The 19,589-nt window shown below is 39.5% G+C and overlaps 1 protein-coding gene across 3 annotated transcripts in view; it reads left to right on the forward strand.

Moving 5' to 3' along the window:
- The window catches only part of LOC108709942 (serine/threonine-protein kinase DCLK1), a 221,752-nt gene that overhangs the window by 159,657 nt on the left and 42,506 nt on the right, over positions 1–19,589 (forward strand). For all 3 annotated transcript variants that reach the window (XM_018250240.2, XM_041584499.1, XM_041584500.1), the window contains 5 exons: positions 11,025–11,109; positions 11,516–11,624; positions 13,285–13,342; positions 13,725–13,844; positions 15,244–15,390. In XM_018250240.2, the coding sequence (XP_018105729.1) occupies positions 11,025–11,109; positions 11,516–11,624; positions 13,285–13,342; positions 13,725–13,844; positions 15,244–15,390 (519 nt within the window). The remainder of the gene's footprint in view (positions 1–11,024; positions 11,110–11,515; positions 11,625–13,284; positions 13,343–13,724; positions 13,845–15,243; positions 15,391–19,589) is intronic.

Consider the following 19,589-nt stretch of genomic DNA (forward strand, 5'->3'; position numbering starts at 1 on the left):
TATTGTATCTCCAGTGTATCCCAGTGTTTTTGAACCAATGTGGGTTTGGTTGGGCAGCATGCCGCCCCCCTAAAATCCTGCCGCCCTAGGCCCACAAATCTGGGCCTGGGCGCGCACCTGTGTGAAGGCGCCGCTCGGCGCTCCTTGGTGCGCATGCACAGAAGACGCTGCGCAGCGCCTAAGAAAAACTTTTTCCCGAAGATCTGAAGAGGGGTCTGGCCCGCCGGGCCAGTCCGACACTGATTAGAAACCTTTCTCAAATCTTTCCTAAGCAGAGGAACATCAGAGCAGCCTCTTTCTTCCTCCTGACAACTTCCTTGACTACTTGGTGGTCAGACTGGTGGGAAACTGACCAGCAGGTGGCGGAGTTGTAACAAAATTCATTCATATTAACAGTACATGTATCCCTTAATATCTTGGAATAAAAAGATAATAAATAATGAATGTAAATTACAAAAGTGCTTAGAATAGCACTCTCATCGATTTTACAATGACTTATTGTAAAGGTTTACTTATCCTTTAAAGCACACGACTGATGTACGCACTATTTCTTGCATTGATAGTAAAAGGAGTAAAGCATAAACCAGGGGTACATTTTCTCCTTAATCTTCAACAAACTTTTCGTCCTGGGCATTTAGTGCAAAATGACAAAGGCCAATCCTGTAATTCTCATTATTTATAATGCACTAGATATATGTATACACCTGCTGTTAAACATTACAGGTAATAGTCCCTTTGATCAACAATTTAAATGAGAGATTTGCAATCTCGCAATTTAGTCTGTCCTTTACTAGATTCGCACATATTAAATCCATTATTCCCTTATAAGTAAGGTGTGTCATGTATGTTCATCGTACAAAATAGTATTGCAGTAAGAGAGAGACAATTCTGAGCCTTACAGAAAAATAGAAACAGTACGGAGATGTCAATGTTCTTTGCCATTAATCCATGACCTCGGTGAGAGATGTGCAATGCTGTGCCATAGAGAGTGGGACATATTGTTTACTTTATTGAGCATTATAGTTGCATTTTGTACCTGAATGTATTTGATTATGCTGTACTACTAGTCTGTTTTCATTTAGTTCTCATGGAAAATGATTGAATTATATTGAATAATAAAGATATAAAGCGAAACAGAAATGCTTTCATGTCATTATGGAGTTTTACTGGTATATATATATATATTTATATATACATGTTTAAGAGCCATTTAGTTATTGATAATACTTCACAACAAATGAGGAACCAAAAATGAAAATGAGAGAAGTGGGGGGGCTAATATTCAAAGAGCGGGATAACATTATTAGACGTAATGAACTTAGGAAGGACTACTTATCGGAATTCGAAATTGAGTCTTAATGCAAAAAGATTTGCATCACTGGTAAAATGCAAATTTAACCGTTGATAAATCACCACCTTAGAGTAAAGAATTGAAATAAGAATATCAGCCTTTGATGAAATTGAGGCACAGTTGAGATGGTAAAATTATATATTTTATAGGATTTTATAGGTATATAACATACAATTATTAGTGGTGCATCTTGGAATGTATTAAGTTCCCGGTTATCCAACAAAAAAAAATCTTTCTTGGGCCCATCCAACTCAGTCCCCACTAACTACTCAGACCCTTAGCCCCTGCACGGGACCCCCTTGCAGCCAAAATAGTTGCGCCATAATAATACTTAATACATTCCAAGCCTCACTTTGTCCTGTGGCCTTCCTTCACCTGTAGAGAACTCATTGAGGCTTGTAATCTCTAAACACAGACATCTTCTATATATATCGATATAACATCCAGCCTTCAGCATTCAACTCTCTCTAACTTACATGTCCTTTTCAGCTTGTGTGTGTTTTTATAAGATCATTTATTATATTTTATATTGACTTAAAATATATCCCCCCAAATCTTCTCATGGGTTCTGCTGTCTAATGACAGGTGGTAAAAAGACACCAATACCTTTTGGATTAGTTTTGCTTTAACTGCAGAAGGTTATGAGTAAAATAAGTATCTCAAACATCTGTTCAATAAATTGCTCTTTATTATCCTTTATTTATCTTTCTGCATCAGTAGAAAGAAAATTGACGATAAAATAACATACAAAAAGAGAGCAAGATGGGAGGCCCTGATCACTTCCTTTTAGAACTTTTAGGGGGATTAATCAGGATCTCCACTGGGCTTTCTGTATTATTGTGTACTCCTTCCCATTTGGGATTATTGTTATGGAAGAGCTCAAAGTTACATCATGGATCATTTGACCCAATATAACACAGTGTCTTTCTTTAAAAATGTATCTACCCCTCTAGCTGAAAACAAACATTCGCAAGCCTTGAATCTAGCAATGAGTTTATTGCAAGGACACTCTGTACAATCCATTCAGGTCACTTTTGAGAGCAGTCCAGGTGCACAAGTAGACTTCAATTACAATATGTGCCGTCAGGGGTAACATTTGTCCTTGTCCAGTAACCTATAGCCATAATGAATATTTGTAAACACTGAACATAGACAACTATGTGACAACTTCCTTCAGATTTTCCTTCATCAAATCACTTCCCAGATATGGATTCTTGGTATATTTTGTATATTGTAAGGAAATGATAGTTTAGTCTGCCATCATCCCACATTCTAAAAGGTGTTTCCTATTGGAGAGAGATTCTTCAGTATCAGCATCTTTATTCTGACTTGGCAAGTTCTGAAACATTGTGTTCTGGTTGGTTCTCATACAAAGCCCTGTTCATGTGTTTTAATAATGTCGCCCACAACACAGCATCACTAACAGCATTAGAATGTATTGGACAATTAGAAGACTGCAAGCAACGCATCTGTAACCTCGTTTTCATCTTACGTGATTACATTTCATCCTTCTGCTAGTAATCCATTGCAACATTAGCGTACCCATCCATTGGGCCAGATTCACTAAAGGGTAAATTTACGGCAGCGATTGCTTCGAACACACATCGCACCACTTTGCCGGGCGCAAATTCACTAATATGCGAAGTTGCACCCTGGGAGCCGAACGCTGGCGACTTTTCACTAGCGTTACTTCGGCAGTGTGAGCATTTCATAGCGAAGATGCGCTAGCGTTAGTTTGTGCCTATCGAAAATTCGCTACTGATCTTGCACTTAGGTCAATTTGCATACGGCGGGTAATTTAAAGTTGCAGGGACGTCTTTATTATAAATGTTGGTGCAAATGCTTGAAGTTACTACTTTTTATTACACATGTCCAGGGAACATTAATAAAGACAAGAGAGTTAATATAATGCCCTACACATGAGCCCACTGTAAAATCAATGTTCCATATGTTTTAAAATGTGTGGAGAAAACCAGTTACCCAAAAAAAGTCTAAGTTAGGACTTTTGCAGCCAATCCTGCTTAAAAAAAGGAAAAGTCGCTAGCATTTTTTGAACTTTAATGCATTTTTGGCTCACAGGATATGATGTAAGTGACAGAAGATTGAGGAAGTTCTAGCTTCTTTATAGCACTTCGTCTAGTCTGAGCTGGCGAAAAACTCGACTCTGGCGAAAAAGGTAACGTTCAATAAAAAATTTAAACTTTTGTGAATTTGCGGAGTAACAATCGTTTGCCAGAGTGAAAAGTCGACCGGTGATAGAGTGCGAATGAACGCTATCGATGGTCCCATTTGCTAGCGAATTGGCACCTGTGCCTGTTAATGAATTGCCGATGTCCCTGCGTTGTTAGCCACTTTGCCCCTTTAGTGAATCTGCCCCATTGTTGTTTCGTGAAGTACATTTCTACTGCAACATCGTTCTCTTCAGAATAGAATATAATTATTTACACAGATGAAATGAACCTTCACTGTTATCCACGGAGGGTCATGTAGTGCAACAATTGCTGCTGGCACAGGAGGAATTTGAAATAAACTTGAGACTACTTACCCCAAGATGTTTTTTGCTGGAATGACCCTAATAGAAACATTATAAAATGAATGTCACATTTGTTCAATTCAGATAAATTATACATAATTTTAGACGAGAAACCAAAATGTTTATGTGGAATGAAAAGTAACTTGTTCAGAGTCAATATTCCTGCTAAAATGTTATCTCGCTGTGTTTTCCGTCTTACTTGCAACTCCCTATGCCAAAGAAATAACTCTTGATTTTTCCCTTTTCTCAGTTGGTTTTTATAGAAATGTCTGTCAAAATAAATGTATTGTCTCTGATGCTATTCATTGATGAGTTTCTGAGTTATATAATTATAATAATTACATTAGTTAGAAAAAAAAACATTACTCGTAGTGATGCCACAATACAGTGTTTTGCCGTTTTTGTCTAGTAAATTACATATTTGAAAAAACACCACTTAACACTCCACTTAATGCTCTTCTAATGGATTATAATAAGTACTTATTCATTCTTGGGTTACACCTCTACATTGTAAGAACTTTGATCCAGGAGACGGGGTTCTGAGGGTATATAGATGTTTATGTAGATAAATTAAATTGTAAATAATCAAGCCTATTACCACTAAAAGAAAATTTCATCAAAACTGTATTAAAATCGTTAAATGATGCTCTGTATTGATATCTGCATTTATCAGTGGGTGAAAGTGAGAATTAACCTTTTGATAAATCGGTCTTTAAAAATTCGGTAGAAATGAATAAAGAGCAGAGGAATTTCATTCTGGGGGAGATGGCAACAGATTAACAGGTATGGGGACCTGTTATCCAGAATGCTTGGGACCTGGGGTTTTCTGGATAATGGATCTTTCTGTAATTTGGATCTTCATACCTTAAGTCTAATAGAAAACCGTTTAAACATTCAGGAAACCCAACAGGCTGGTTTTGCTTCCAATAAAGATTAATTATATCTTAGTTGGGATCAAGTGCAAACTACTGTTTTATTATTACAGAGAAAAAGGAAATCATTTTCTAAAATTTGTATTATCTAATTAAAATGGAGTCTATGGGAGATGGCCTTTCCATAATTCTGAGCTTTGTGGATAACAGGTTTCCGCATAACGGATTCCATGCATGTTATATATTGTAGTAATTTCAGTAGAAATACAATCTTTTATTCAAATATAGACTTTAAACTGATGCAGAAGAAACATCACTTGAATCAATACACTTTTATATACATTGATACCCGTAAGAGTATATTTTCTTAATTGCAATAGTCATTCAAATAATCCAATATCTTCTTTAAATTATTTAGAGTATAACCTCAGTTTAAAGCTATTTTTAAAGCTCTTTTTTGCTCTAGAAAAATAAAATGGTAAAAAGAACACAGGGGGGCAGATTTACATAGAGTCGAATATCAAGGGTTAATTAACTGTCGAATGTAAATCCTTCGACTTCGAATATCGAAGTCGAAGGATTTACCACAAATAGTTTGATGGAACGATTGAACGAAAAATCGTTCAATCAAACAATTAAATCCTTCGAATTGTTCGATTCGAAGGATTTTAATCCATCGATCGAACGATTTTTCTTCGACCTAAAAATAGTTACAAAGCCTATGGGGAACTTCCCCATAGGCTAACATGGCACCTCGGTAGGTTTTAGGTGATCTACCTAGAGTAGTAAAGGACTTAGCTCTGTGGTTGGCAGAGACCTTTACTACTCCATAATTAACTGAAGGATTATAAGTACTAAGAAACTGGTGTTAAACCATTCGTATGCCCAGTTGGGGCTGTGACCGGCCAGGTTGCCTAGGGCACTGTTGGTGTGTAAAGTTTTGTCTTGTGATCAGGGGTGATCCTGGCCCCTCCGTCGCCTGAGGCAGCAGCATTTCCTGCCGCCTCCCCTGTGCGCTTACCTTTTTGCGCCTGAGCGGGTCCAGGTGTTCCATGAGGGTTGCAGAGGGGGCCAGTATGCTAGCGTAGAGAGCCTAACTACGCTCTCTGCGCTAGAAGAGCCGAATTTCAGGTTAGAAAACCGGAAATTCAACTCTTAAAGTACCAGGAGCTGCATTTTTGCCGCCCCTGGTACCTAGTGGGGCGCTGCTGCCTGAGACGACAGCCCCAACTGGCCTCATTGGCAAAGCGCCCCTGCTTGTGATCAAAATAAAACTCTTCCTCAGGTAACTATAAGCCTGCTGACTTAACATCTGGGTTAAGCTTTTAAAAGGGGTGTTAAGCCATAAATAAGTAAATGCTTAGATCCTGGCAGATAAGTAGATCCTGACCAGTAGGTGAGCATTATGTATCCCTTAGGGCAGGGATCCCCAACCTTTTGAACCTGTGAGCAACATTCAGAAGTAAAAGGAGTTGGGGAGCAACACTAGCATGAAAAATGTTCTTGGGGTGCCGAATAAGTGCTGTGATTGGCCATTTGGTAGCCCCTATGTGGATTGTCAACCTACATTGAGGCTCTGTTTGGCAGTGCACCTGGTTTTTATGCAACCAAAACTTGCCTCAAGCCTGGAATTCAAAAATAATCATCTGCTTTGAGGCCACTGGGAGCAACATCCGAGCTACTGGTTGGGGACCTCTGCCTTAGGGGTTACAGGTATATGATTTGCTGAAGCGTTAAATACAGAAAGTTACTGATTAAATAAAGGAAAGGCCTTGACTACACTATTTTTACTTACGGAGAACTGCCTAAAAAAACTGCCTGAAAGTGGTAATCAATGAAATATTTTCTAAAGGAACCTGTGTTGTTAGTGGAGTACTTGAGAACTCTTTCCTTGGTATATTGTTTTTAATTTATCCTATATTTTCATTTATTCATACGTGACCTTGAAGCTGGAATTGTAAGTATTGCCTCTGTGTTTGGTGAATGGTGATGACTCTAAATGGATTATACCAAACTGTGCAAAACAATAGTTTCCATCCAAGATGTTTCCACTTATGCATTTGTACAATAAATTGTACAATTTCTTAATTGATAATGGTTCAAGGATGATTGCGGACAACAGATGTTGCAACTCTAGGCACTGACAGTGTCTGCTAGCGCTAATAGAGCTGTTTTTTTGTTTATAAAAGTGTATTGACCCCAGGGTTGAAACTGAATATAGATCCTTTCTAAGACCTTGTGTATATAGTACAGTTTTGGTACCAGTACATACTGTATTAAGGATATTAATGAACTTGAATGAGGGTAGAGACAGGCACATGAAGTGGATAAGGGAACCTAGTGATCAAATCAGATTTGGGTTTGTTTTGTCTGGATAAGATATGATTGCGAGGGGACAGGATTACAATGCATTAGATAACAATACAGACAAATAGTCGTGGATATTTTTTCACAAAAGGACAAGAGGCCACCCCTCCCAACTAGATTGGGATTCTGAATCATCTAAATTTCTTAATTGCACCCAAGTATTTTTTTTTAATCAGCCTCTTATTGGAAATGTCTTATGGAATGAATATTTTTATACAAGTTTAATGGAAATAACGCATGAATTTGAGTATAAGGCCAATAAATTGTATGGTGGGAGTTCAGTTCAGTAGTCACACACCTTACAATATTTTGAAATGTTCTGTCATGCCCAAATTCACAGCTTTTTCGTTGTACTTACAAACCAAATTGTATCCATTCATGTATGTGATTAAAGTCAAATCTCCATAACACATTCTGCCTGAAGCATATTTAGAGAACTGCCGGTAAAGTAAGTTATAAAAGTTAAGACGGCAGCAGAAAAGTGCAACTCTATGTTAAAACAGCTTAAAACATCAGTGTCCCAGTTTGAGACTGGCTGTGAGGCTCCATAGCAGCTTGCCAGACTTACTGCATGTAGCCAATTGAATTTTATGTGGTGCTAAAAGTAGAGTTTTTTAAAGAATTTTTTACTCTGTGTTCTGGAAAAGAAGCTTTTTACGTGAAAAAATTGTGTGTGTGCCATTAGTGAAGCCAATTCACAAAGAAATACTTTTTTTGTGATTCAGTTATTACAGTTTGACTTATACACGTTTTTAAATCCATTTGCAATAATATATATTTCACACTAAAAATTAGTCAAAAAAATAACTTGCTAAATGTAGAACATGGTCCAGGTGCATCAAACCCAAATCCACAGCAAGAATAAGGGAAAGCCATGTACTGTATACCAAAAAAGAGAGTAGGTACTTAAAGGAGAACTAAATCCTAAAAATTAATATGGAAAGTGTCTGTGACACTCACATGCTCAGTGGGCTCTGAGCAGCTGTTGAGAAGCTAAGCTTAGGGGTCGTCACTAATTATCAAGCAGAAAATTAGGTTTGCCTGTCATATTAGCTGATTCTACAGAACAGTTCTGTTGGTAGTTGCACTGGTTTCTGTGCTGCCATGTAGTAATTATCTGTATTAATTACTGATCAGCCTTATATTGTGACATTTATATTCTATGTGTACTGTATATTGTGAGTGGGTCCCTAAGCTCAGTAAGTGACAGCAGCACAGAGCATGTGCAGTGAATCAGCAGAAAAGAAGACGGGGAGCTACTGGGGCATCTTTGGAGACACTGATCTTTACTGCTAAAGGGCTGTGGTTGCCTTTGGGCCGGTACAGAAGCCCAAAACATAATGTACAACATTTCTAGCCTACTTCTTTATTTAAACTTTAGTTCTCCTTTAAGAGAACTGTGTGGGTCACCAAAATATTTAAACAAAAATCTAAAAAAAAATCTCACTTGCCTTAAACATTTCTGCTCCAGGAGCACTTAGTCATAGGCTATTCCTTATGGTTTTCATGCTCCCAGAGGACCTATGCTATATTAGATATGGTTTGTAGTGATGGGTGAATGTCTTTTTTTTTTTGGTGAAAATTTGCGAAACACATTGAAGTCAATAGACGTCAAAATAATTTTGACACGTGACAATTTTTATTCGTGCAACAATTTTGACGCGCAACAATTTTCTTTGCCACAGCGAAAACATTTGCAGGCGGTGAAATGTAGAAATTCGCCGCAAATCCATGCCTGCCGAATTTATTCGCCCATCACTAATGTTTTGGCCTAAGTTTACCCCCATCTTGTGTGAGTATATGAGGAGAGCGTGGGTTGAGAAAAAAATATATGATCCTCCTCACCTTGCAAACAGAGTTATTGAGTAAGGGGTCAATGGTGGCACCTCTTTTTCTTTTTTTGTGTGGAAGACAAAGGAGAATCAAAAGACTTTTTATATACTTTACTGGGTGAGCCAAAGTCCACACTGTAGTCCATGTGCAATATTTCTAATTAACCTAAAGGACAGAAATCTGGTACTTGGATGTGCTTGTTCAGTTTGGAAAATATGGTAGCCCATAAATCCATGAAAGTGTCTGTGGATTGACAAGGAGGTGGATTTTTTTTCTCTGCAAAGGGAAGGAGGGAATTTTACCCTCTGTGGAAAATTATGTCATTAAAAAAGTGTCAGTCAGATGGGGTCACAGAAATCATGGCAGCTATCTCTGGCCTGCAGGTCTCCAGTTGGACAGCCCTTACAATACAGAATCCTGAATGCCCTTAATACTCTATGTAAGTGCTGTCCAACTTCTGTGCTACCGAGGGCCAGAATTTTTCTGGTCTACATCGTGGAGGGCCGATAATGAAGCCAGTGTTAGCCATGCCCTGATTTAGACCACACCCACTTTAAACTACACCCATGTTATCACAAAACCATGTCCACATTAATAGCATACCAAAAAACCAAATGGTTGGTGCTCACTGCAGGGATATCACTTATCACTCATATGTGAAAATTTGTCATATTAAGACATACCCTTAAATCCATATGCCTCCTCATCCCCTGAGGATAACACAGCATCCCCAGCACATGATCAAACATCTTAGGGGCCCCTAACAATAATTTTGAAATGCTAACAAACCCCCAAAACAAATACCAGGCTTATGTTCCGCAGGCAGAGTATGGCACACACAGGGAACATAGTGCAGGCAGAGTATGGCACACACAGACAGAGTTTGGAACACCCAAGTGGAATAGGGCAGACTAAGTATGGCACACACAGTGAGCATAGGGCAGACAGAGCAGGAGACCGGGAAACCCATCAGGACCACTCTAATATGTACTACATACAGTGACACAGTGCTGGTGCCCCATTAGCATTATTAATAAGGAGTGAATAGGTGAACGATGTGGGTAGTTTCAGTCTGGGTCACAGGTGTGAACAGTACAGGGTTTTAGGGTGTGAACAATAGAGGTATCCCAGGTGTGAACAATGGGGGGGGGATTACAGTCTGAATTTGAGATTTAAACAATGCAGGGGCCAGTTAATCTCTGTAGTGGTACCTATTAAAGTTTACACAAGGTAAACAGACACAGCAGGCAGACTTTCTTGTGGAGGGCCACACAAGGGGGGGACACATCTGGCCTGTGGGCTGCCAGTTGGACAGCTCTGCTCTATGCTAACTGGTAAATTATTTTCTTAAACAATGAAGAGAATGCTAGTTCAACAAAGAGAGTGCCACAATCTGTATATTCAGCTGTGCTCAGATTTCCAGAGGCCAGGCACAGACACTGTGCAATTGATAAAGCCCCATGGCACTGTTATACCTCTATGGAATAATTTATTTTTGTCTGGCACAGCTCTGTTAGCCGACATTTCTTCCTTTTGTCCCCATGTCTATAGAGTGTCTTTATGAAGTCCTAAGCAAGTAAGTTCCCCACTAAATTATCTGTCTGTATTCGAATCTTGCCTCATTTACATTTAATCTGCCTATAAAAACACCTCCTTTAGCAAAAGAGACTTAATAAGGAAAGTCACAAACTGTATGTAACATAGCCTTGTGGCCTGATAATCAATTTATAATCCAGCCAATGCAGGTCTAAGGGCCACTTCCTTTTTTTGTAATCTAGAATATTTCACATGTTAAACTGTACGTATTTATTTCCAGTATATCATTAATGGAAATGTAGTAGCATTGTGTAAGACAGTGGTCAGGAAGCATTTGGCCCCTTTTGCCTGCAATTTTCCTAAAATGGAGGATAATTTTCACCTTCCAACCATGATTATCATGTTCACCCCCAGATCCCAGCATGCAGGAAATGACTCTCACAATAAAAATACTGATGTATTTTGTATCTCGGCTCACCACTTGCTATGTTGCCTTCTTATAAGGTGCTGTGTGTTTTTGTGCAATTCCCAGGGCTCTCAGCACAGCGGCTCTTCTACCTCATTAGCATCCACCAAAGTCTGCAGCTCCATGGATGAAAGTGATGTGGTAGTAGAAGGTAAGATATCAACAGACATATCTTATTATTTCCAGACAAAAGGTCTTCTACATTGCACCTATTTTCCATCCTGGTGCACGGGTATAATGAAATTCAAGTTATTTTTATTATTTCAACAGTCAACTACTTCCCTGATAAGTTGACTGCCAACTTAAGATCAGAGGACATTTACCATTTACCATAAATCCTTTCCACTATCTGATCCAATATCATTCAACCCTGGCATTCTGAACTGTTCTCCCGCTGCAGTTGTTAGCTTTGGTGGCGCCATGTAAGAACAAGTTCAAGGTTTCGCTATATTTCAGTTGTGAGTGGATTTCACACGCAGTACTTACACGTGACGTTTTCTCTTGCACGCTGTACGAAATGACTCTAATTCTGAAATATATCTCCATGGATCTTACAGATATTATGGATGAAGGTTTCCAGGTACCCATTTCCATATCCGAGCGGTATAAGGTTGGCAGGACCATAGGAGATGGAAATTTTGCAATTGTGAAAGAGTGTATAGAGAGGTGAGTAAAAGTTGCAATGGCATTGTTTCTGCTTTTGGGAAAAAATAACCTACTTTTTACAATCCCAACAGGATCCTTTAGGAGTCTCCCATGTTTGTACCCTAGTTGTGCATGTAGATGGTATGGAAATAGTCCTGTGACTTTTTGGAGCAGGATGGTCACAATTCCAGTTCTCATTCTGTGCCACCAAGGAAAGGGGACAGGACTTGAAAAATAAGTGTTAGAAGGATAATTTATTCTACAGTTGAGAATCATTTAAGCTTTGTGTTTTGCTTGTTTCCTATTGCTTCTCTGTCCAATGGAAACAGAGCTTTGGAGAGACATAACAGATTATTTCTGAGACATTTATATGCTCACCTAAAACAAAGATTTTGTGAGACAAAACCAGCTTTTGCCAGTCTGATAGTGTGACTGCACGTTCAAGCTGTGATTTAATTACATTACATTTTAATTACTGCATGAGCAGAAATATATGGGCCATTTATAATTAGTCTCTCACATCCAGTCCCCTCTTAATTTAGTTCATTAACTTGGTACTGGTTTATATTGTTTGTTGGGCTTACATGCAGTAAGGGGATAATGGAGGAAGACTGATAATTATAAAAATAAGGGGGCAAGAAGAAAGGTACAGATGGGGCTTCCTTCTCACTGAGGTCATGAATTGGCAGCCAGCCTCCTGGGTGAAACCCTTTGCCGAATTTAATGGACTTCTTGTCCAGCACCTTCTGACCCAGCAGCTTCTAGATGGCACCATAGTATAGAAAGCCCAGGAGAGTCGTTACTAGGGTGCAATGTCTATATATATATATATATTTGTAAAAGAGATTATGTTCCCTGATGTTTGGAGAAAGCTTGGCCCAATCTATCTTCCACTTAACCAAAAAGCCTATAAAGCCATTCATACACACAATCTGCTCATCTCACCAGGGTGCAATTGGATCTTGGTGGTGTTTTACTTAAAACACTTTTAAGTTAATATCAGGCATTGAACATAATTGATCTCCTGCCTTTCCTCTATCAAGGTATTTCATGGCCAGTCCTTTAAAACTCGCTTTCCTTTTCATTTAACTATTCTCTCTTTATGTTTAGTTACCCTTTAGGTCTGACGGCACATTAGGAGCCAAGACTTGCTTGGTGCGGGATCATTTTGAATAATGCTATAGAATCTCTTGGGACTAGTGATAGACGAAGTTGTCCCGTTTTGCCGTAAATTCGCAAAGCGGCAAAAAATTTGCAAAACGCCATGGCGTCTCATTTTTGACGCCAGCGTCCGGTATTTAAAATGTGCCATAGCCCAAAAAACGGTTCCGGAGTCCATTTTTTTGGCGAATTTTTGCAGCAGTTTTGCAAATTTATTCAGTGGCAGTGAATCGCGGGAATTCGCCGCAAATTTGCAACCTGGCGAATAAATTCGCCCATCACTACTTGGGACTGGTCGAGTAATCTACGCAATTACCACAGGTAGAAAATAATAAAGGAAAAAATGCAAGAGCACAAGCACTTAAATGACATTTTCCCCATTATTAAGTATTAGTTGCCATTTCTGTGCAGAGCTGAGCTTCTTGCTTGTTGTACAGAGGCTGGTGGGATATGCTGCCGATTTGCTCCTTCATGTTAAAATGACGATTCTCTGTATTATTTCTTCTGCTTTCTTGCTTAGATCCACTGGTAGAGAATATGCACTGAAAATCATTAATAAAAGCAAATGCAGAGGAAAAGTAAGTTTTTGTCTCCATAAAGTCATGGCAGAACCCCTATAGATTAGAAATGTCACACTATTTCATGTTTAGTTGATACTTAATAATTGATAACCCTTAATTGCTGAAATATTTTCTGAACATCACCTTACCCTTAACAACCCCACAGGAGGTGCTGCCAAGTATGCACACTGCATTTTGGCCATATTTTTTACTAAACTATGGTTGAACATTAACAGGGTTGGCCCTCAGTAGAGCTCTGACAGTGTTGGGTCCCGTCTCCATGTTTATTCCGTATTTACAATTTATGTTCTTCCTTGTGACACTTTCCAGTCAAATCTATTAATCAATGTCTTCTCCCTTTGAGGGAAGTGAGTGTAACATTTTATTTGCCCTGTTACAGGAGCATATGATTCAGAATGAGGTTTCTATACTGAGGAGAGTGAAACATCCCAATATTGTTCTGCTTATCGAGGAGATGGACATGCCCAGCGAACTCTACCTGGTCATGGAACTTGTGAAAGTAAGTGCTTTATTTATATACATTTTGGCAGTGACCATAAACTGGTATCACTCCACCTACTTATGTACTGCAACTCCCAGCACCCTCCCTGCTAACTGAAGGAAAGGCTTTGGCTGCAGTAAGAGGTACATGCTTCTTCTTGTGACATTATTATGGATGATGATGTTGTATTGAAACGCCCATAATTGCACCAGCAGCCCACGACTATGGTGGGCGTCAGGGAGTTATAGTTGAACAACTTTGCATAGACACTAAGATGCCCAAGTGAATATTACTATTGCACAAGAGAGTCTCGGTTTTTCCATTAATAGCACAGGAATTGCAATTTAATTGAGCAGCATCACCTTCACCTTCAGTGATTAATATTTTATTATATTTTGTTCCTACCCATGTTGTGTCTTTCAGCAACAATTACAATCTTATAGAAAGTAACTGCTGCCATCCAGTGGCCAATTCTGAAAGCTGTTTATGGCGTTCAGTCACAGGGCTACAACTTGCATGCAATTTATAGAAACCCTATTGTTTCGAATTGATGATGGTTATGCTTTATATCATTAAAATATACCGTATATCTATTTTATTTGTGAATTGGAACCAGATTGTTGAAACTGCAAATCAGAGAGCTGCTGAGTAAAAACCTAAATGACTTAAAACCATAAATAATAAAACAAAATGAGAACTAATTGCATATTGTCTAGAACATCACTCTCTACACCATACTAAAAGTTAATTCAAAAGTGAACAACCCCTCTAAGAAACAGTGATTTACCCCAACTATTTTACAAATGTTCCCTATGATATATTTCTTCACATAAGCCTAATATTTAAATTAAAGCTGGCAGTGTTTCAAACCTAATTTAGACCTGAGCGTGTGGTGCCACCTGACTGTCACATTGTGCTTAGAGATGAAAGCAGCTGGCAACTCAATGTTCTCCTGTCTGAAAAGTTAAGAAGAACGACATTGGCACAAAATGAAATGCCCTCCACAGTGTTTAAAGGCAACTAATATAAAAGTGCCATTGTACAGTAGACATGTTTGAATATAAACTTGTAAGCTGTGCACCATATGGGGGCAGTTAACTAGCAGTGGGTCAATTAGTGGCCATAAACCAAAAGAAACACAGAGTGAGTAGGGGTGGAAAGGTTTCCATTATCTGGGGGCACTCGGCCGGCCCCAGTCCATATGTCTAACAACAAATGTGCTGGAATTATTATTAGCGCAGGAGGTGAAGCTGCTCTCTGCTGAAATCTGGCTCGTTAGGGAGCACAAGGGAACAAGGCAAATATATCAACACTGTATTAATGGGCTAAATATATATAAAGGAGAGGAATGCAGAATTAGAGAAGAAATTTATAGAGAATTCACAAGCAAGTTCTAACATGTCCTGTTTGCGTCCAGGGAGGAGATTTATTTGATGCCATTACTTCTACCAACAAATACACTGAGCGTGACGCCAATGGGATGCTGTATAACCTCATGAGCGCTATCAAGTATCTGCACAGCCTCAACATAGTCCACAGGGATATCAAGCCTGAGAACCTGCTGGTAAGAAGATGTCTTGTTCAGAGATTAATATAAATTGATAGCAAGTGGGTGCTGGTACTGGCGATTATGTAACAGTGTAGGAAATGTGTCCATTCCATTAATATGTCAATGCACAAAATGGCAGGGACTCCCTTCCCACCAACTCACAGTCTATGTTATAAATCCTCCAAATCCCAGTCTGATGATTAAACAAATACCATTAATGCCATTGGCTCAAGACTCTCCTTCCAGGTTGCACCTTTGGTCAAGGCCCCTCTTTCCACATACCAGGTTTTTCAATATCTGTATTAGCCGTTCAGTCATAGTGCCAACAATATACAGAACAGGAAATAAATGTTCACCCTCAAATGCCACTCTTTGTCCTCCATGTTAAGATTCCAGTTTAGGAGACCAAATAGAAAATCTACTCAAATCTCATCCTAAGGGTAAGGCACACGCTGCTATTTTGGGAGATTAGTCGCCCGGCTTATCTCCGCGAACTGCCTTCCCGCCGGCTGGTATGTAAATCGCTGGCGGGTGGCAGTAGGATCAATTCAACTTTCCGAAGTTGCCCGAAGTTTCCTTGTGAGGCATCTTTGAAAAATTAAGCAATCCGAGTACCATCCCACCAGCGATTTAGATTCTAGCCGGCAGGAAGGCAGTTCAGGAAGATTAGTCGATTGAAGAAAAAGCGATTTGTCGCTGGGAGACTAATCTCCCAAAAAAAGCAGCGTGTGCCATTACCCTTAATGTAACTGAATGTGTAGCAGTGGGACCTGGATTTTACTATTGAGTGCTGTTCTTAGATCTACAGGGAGCTTTTATCTTGTGTTAGGAAGCTGTTATCTGGTTACCTTCCCATTGTTCTGTTGTTAGGCTGCTGGGGGGGGAAAGGGAGGGGGGTGATATCACTCCGACTTGCAGTACAGCAGTAAAGAGTGATTAGAGCACAAGTCACATGACATGGGACAGCTGGAAAATTGACAATATGTCTAGCCCCATGTCAGATTCCAAAATTAAATATAATTTTCTCTTTTGAGAAATGGATTTCAGTGCAGAATTCTTCTGGAGCAGCACTATTAACTGATGCATTTTGAAAAAAAAATTCCCCATGACAGTATCCCTTTAATATTTTGTACATAAAGTATAGCATTTACAGTTATTCATTTTGAGGCTTTAGTCCTCCTGTAATAGTTGGAAAATAAATGCCTGTCTGCTTCAGGCTAAGCCCCCCCCCCCATTCACTGCTCCAGGCCCACACCAAGGGAGCTAGGCCCACAATTTGGTAGCTACTGTAATCATTGATAAAAAAAGAAGCACCCCTGCTGTTTTCTGCAGTAGCGATCCTAGAGGGGGTGGGTCCTGGTGCGTGACGCGCAGCCGGGCCCGCCCCCCTCCGTACGCCCGCATTTGGCCGCATTTTCAGCGGCGAACGGATTGCCGGGGGGCCCTGAGGGGGTGTGGGCCTTGGCACGCTCGCACCCCCTGCTCCCCCGGTAGTTCCGCCACTGGTTTTCTGCTCTACAATGGAAACCTGGAACATTATACCACGGGGGCCGATAAAGTTATTTTTTTTTGTACAAAAAAGCTGCTGTGAAAGTTTTTGAACAAATCTGTCTGTGGAGCTGAGGGTTGGGGGCAACCTGTAGGCCATAACATCAGGGGCTGCTGACTAGGGGACAGTGTTAAGTCCAGTGCCTAGGGTGGCACCAAACCTAAATACTGCACTGATGGAAATCTTAACTTGCCCAGATTGCATTGCCAATACTCCATTTTTATTTTCTTAGTGCCTTGCCAGGATCAGGAGTTGTCTTTAGTGGGTTCAAAAAGTATCATCTGTCTAGGCCCCTAAACACAGCAGAATCCCACAGAAGGTAAGAGAGGGGGTATAGATAGGTGTATAGTGAGGCAAGATGGCAACAGTAGTGCAAAATGGGAACATAATACTTTATATCATGTTACCAGCCTAAACCAGTTGCTGCAAAGGGTATCTCAAAAACAGATGACAGACTTTTTTCACATTAACAATGGGATCCCCCATAAAGCTTCTCATCACTATTGAAATAGACACAGCCAGGACTGTACAGGGGATCTAGTGAAATGTTTATGATACTTTTAATGCTAAATGAGATGGACATAATGCTCAGATACAAACCTCACGTACCAGCAGAAAGCACCTATTGCTCCTCAACACTAATCACTTCTTTAATATACCAGTAACAATAGGATCACTGAATACGTCGCGATTGTTAGATTCACATTATCACAGAGTTAAGTTCCCTTCTCTTGAAGGTGGTATATGATCTATAATATGAGGCTGGAGAATATATAAGGCTAAAATGACAAATCTCAGCAAAACCATGTTAGTGGCAGTGCATAATAACAAAGCTCTGACTCACGTTTGACATTGAGGTTTAGAGAACTCTTCCAGCCCTCCCCTTCAATTGTATATTTCTATACCTGTGGGGTTGCTGATAGGGGGATTTATGGTAGAGCTGTAGCACTAATGTCGGGATTCATTACCATCGTTGGCTGGAATGTGAAATGTATTCTCCAAGGAGCAGTCGTTCCACAGTATCCAGGATTGACAGCTTGTGCCTGCAGTGTGTTTTAATGCACTGACAAATGGTCGGCAAGCAGTCATTCGCACAGCCATTTCTCAATACTCAGAGTTTTAGGTTCAATCAGTAACCCGAAAATCATATATATTAGCCAAGGAAGTAACAAATGAAAAAAAAAAAATCACTTCTGATAAATGAGTGACTATATTCCAATTAAAGTCGTGTTCTGGTAAGTATTCCAAGAATGACATACTATTGGTAAGTGGATAGAAGGTGTTTGTGCTGATATATATTTATCCCAGCGCTAACGTTAATATTCACATGGATCTTTTATGTGCAAGCAAAAAAGTTAGAGGTATAGGCTCAACACATTTGTAGTACAACTAGTATTTATTGAGCTCACAAATGTTTTATCTGTTAGTGAAAAAGGTTACATTTCCACTTTCTAGATCACTGATGAGACCTCAGCTGGAAATACTTCCGTTCTGGAGGCCTTGTTCATAGAAATCATTCATAAAAATGACACTAGTAAGAAAGGGGCTACTGTGGTGGACTGTAGTCTACATAAAAAGGGATGTGAGCAAGAGCCTTAATTTTAGTAAAGTGTTCCCCAAAATGTGGGGACATTTGGGAGGGTTATGTACTAAACTCCTAACGCCAAAAATGTATTATATATTTATTATACCCCGAGGATGGAAAAAGTCAGAATCTGAAAATCCGGCATCTCAGACCTGCCTGCCTAAGTGGTAGACTCTTTTCTAAATGGTTAAGCTTTGGTGCATCTGTAATGTGACCTTTCCTCATATTGGAAGAGGGTTCACACTATACAATTTAATTACCCATGTTTGTGTGAGTTTGTCAAGGAAACAACTAAATCTGCTAAAGTGGAAGGTCTCATCATTTGCCAGGCCAGGGCTTTTTTGTAGACTATAGTGGTTGTTAAAGGGCACCTGTCATCCTAAGAAATAATTTCAAATTCTTTTCTATCATGTTAGTTGAGCAAAATAAACTTTACTTACACTGTATTTATTATTTAAATTTTGTTTCCTTCTGTCTTGGAATTATACAATCACAGCAAGCAGGCAGCTGCCATTTTGTGGAAACGGTTATTAAGGGAAATTGTGTATCACCCCAAAATCTTGTGTATGCACTAGAATGGGGGACCTGATGTCCATGTGCAGTGCCCTACACAATTATAGAGCCTGAGGAGGGAAGGGGGAATGTAAGGAGAGCAGTGACATGTAGGAATGGAAAGTGAAAGTAATTGACTGCCCCTCCTCTATGCCACGGGCATAGAGGAGGGGCAGGTAATATTTGATTGACAGTTTAGATATTTAAACACCTTTATAACAGGTATGGATGTTTTAATGAAAACAATTTTTGGGGTTTCATATTTAATTTGCAAAGGACTTTCATTATGCAGCTTTTTATGTGTAGGTGACAGGTCCACTTTAACAATCACTGGGAGAAGACAAGAGCAGTTACCACTTAGTGACATGGTGTGCCCTTTTTTGCCTTCCTAATAGTAAGTGACTCCATATAACCAATGACACAAAATACCTACATCCACTTTCCATATTTCATTGTAATGAGTTTACATTGTACAGATTTCAATCCAATTTATTTTTTGGCCTTAAGAATTCTGAAATCTGATTCTTC

This window comes from Xenopus laevis, chromosome 2S (genome assembly GCF_017654675.1).
Source record: "Xenopus laevis strain J_2021 chromosome 2S, Xenopus_laevis_v10.1, whole genome shotgun sequence".
NCBI classification, from domain to species: Eukaryota; Metazoa; Chordata; class Amphibia; order Anura; family Pipidae; genus Xenopus; species Xenopus laevis.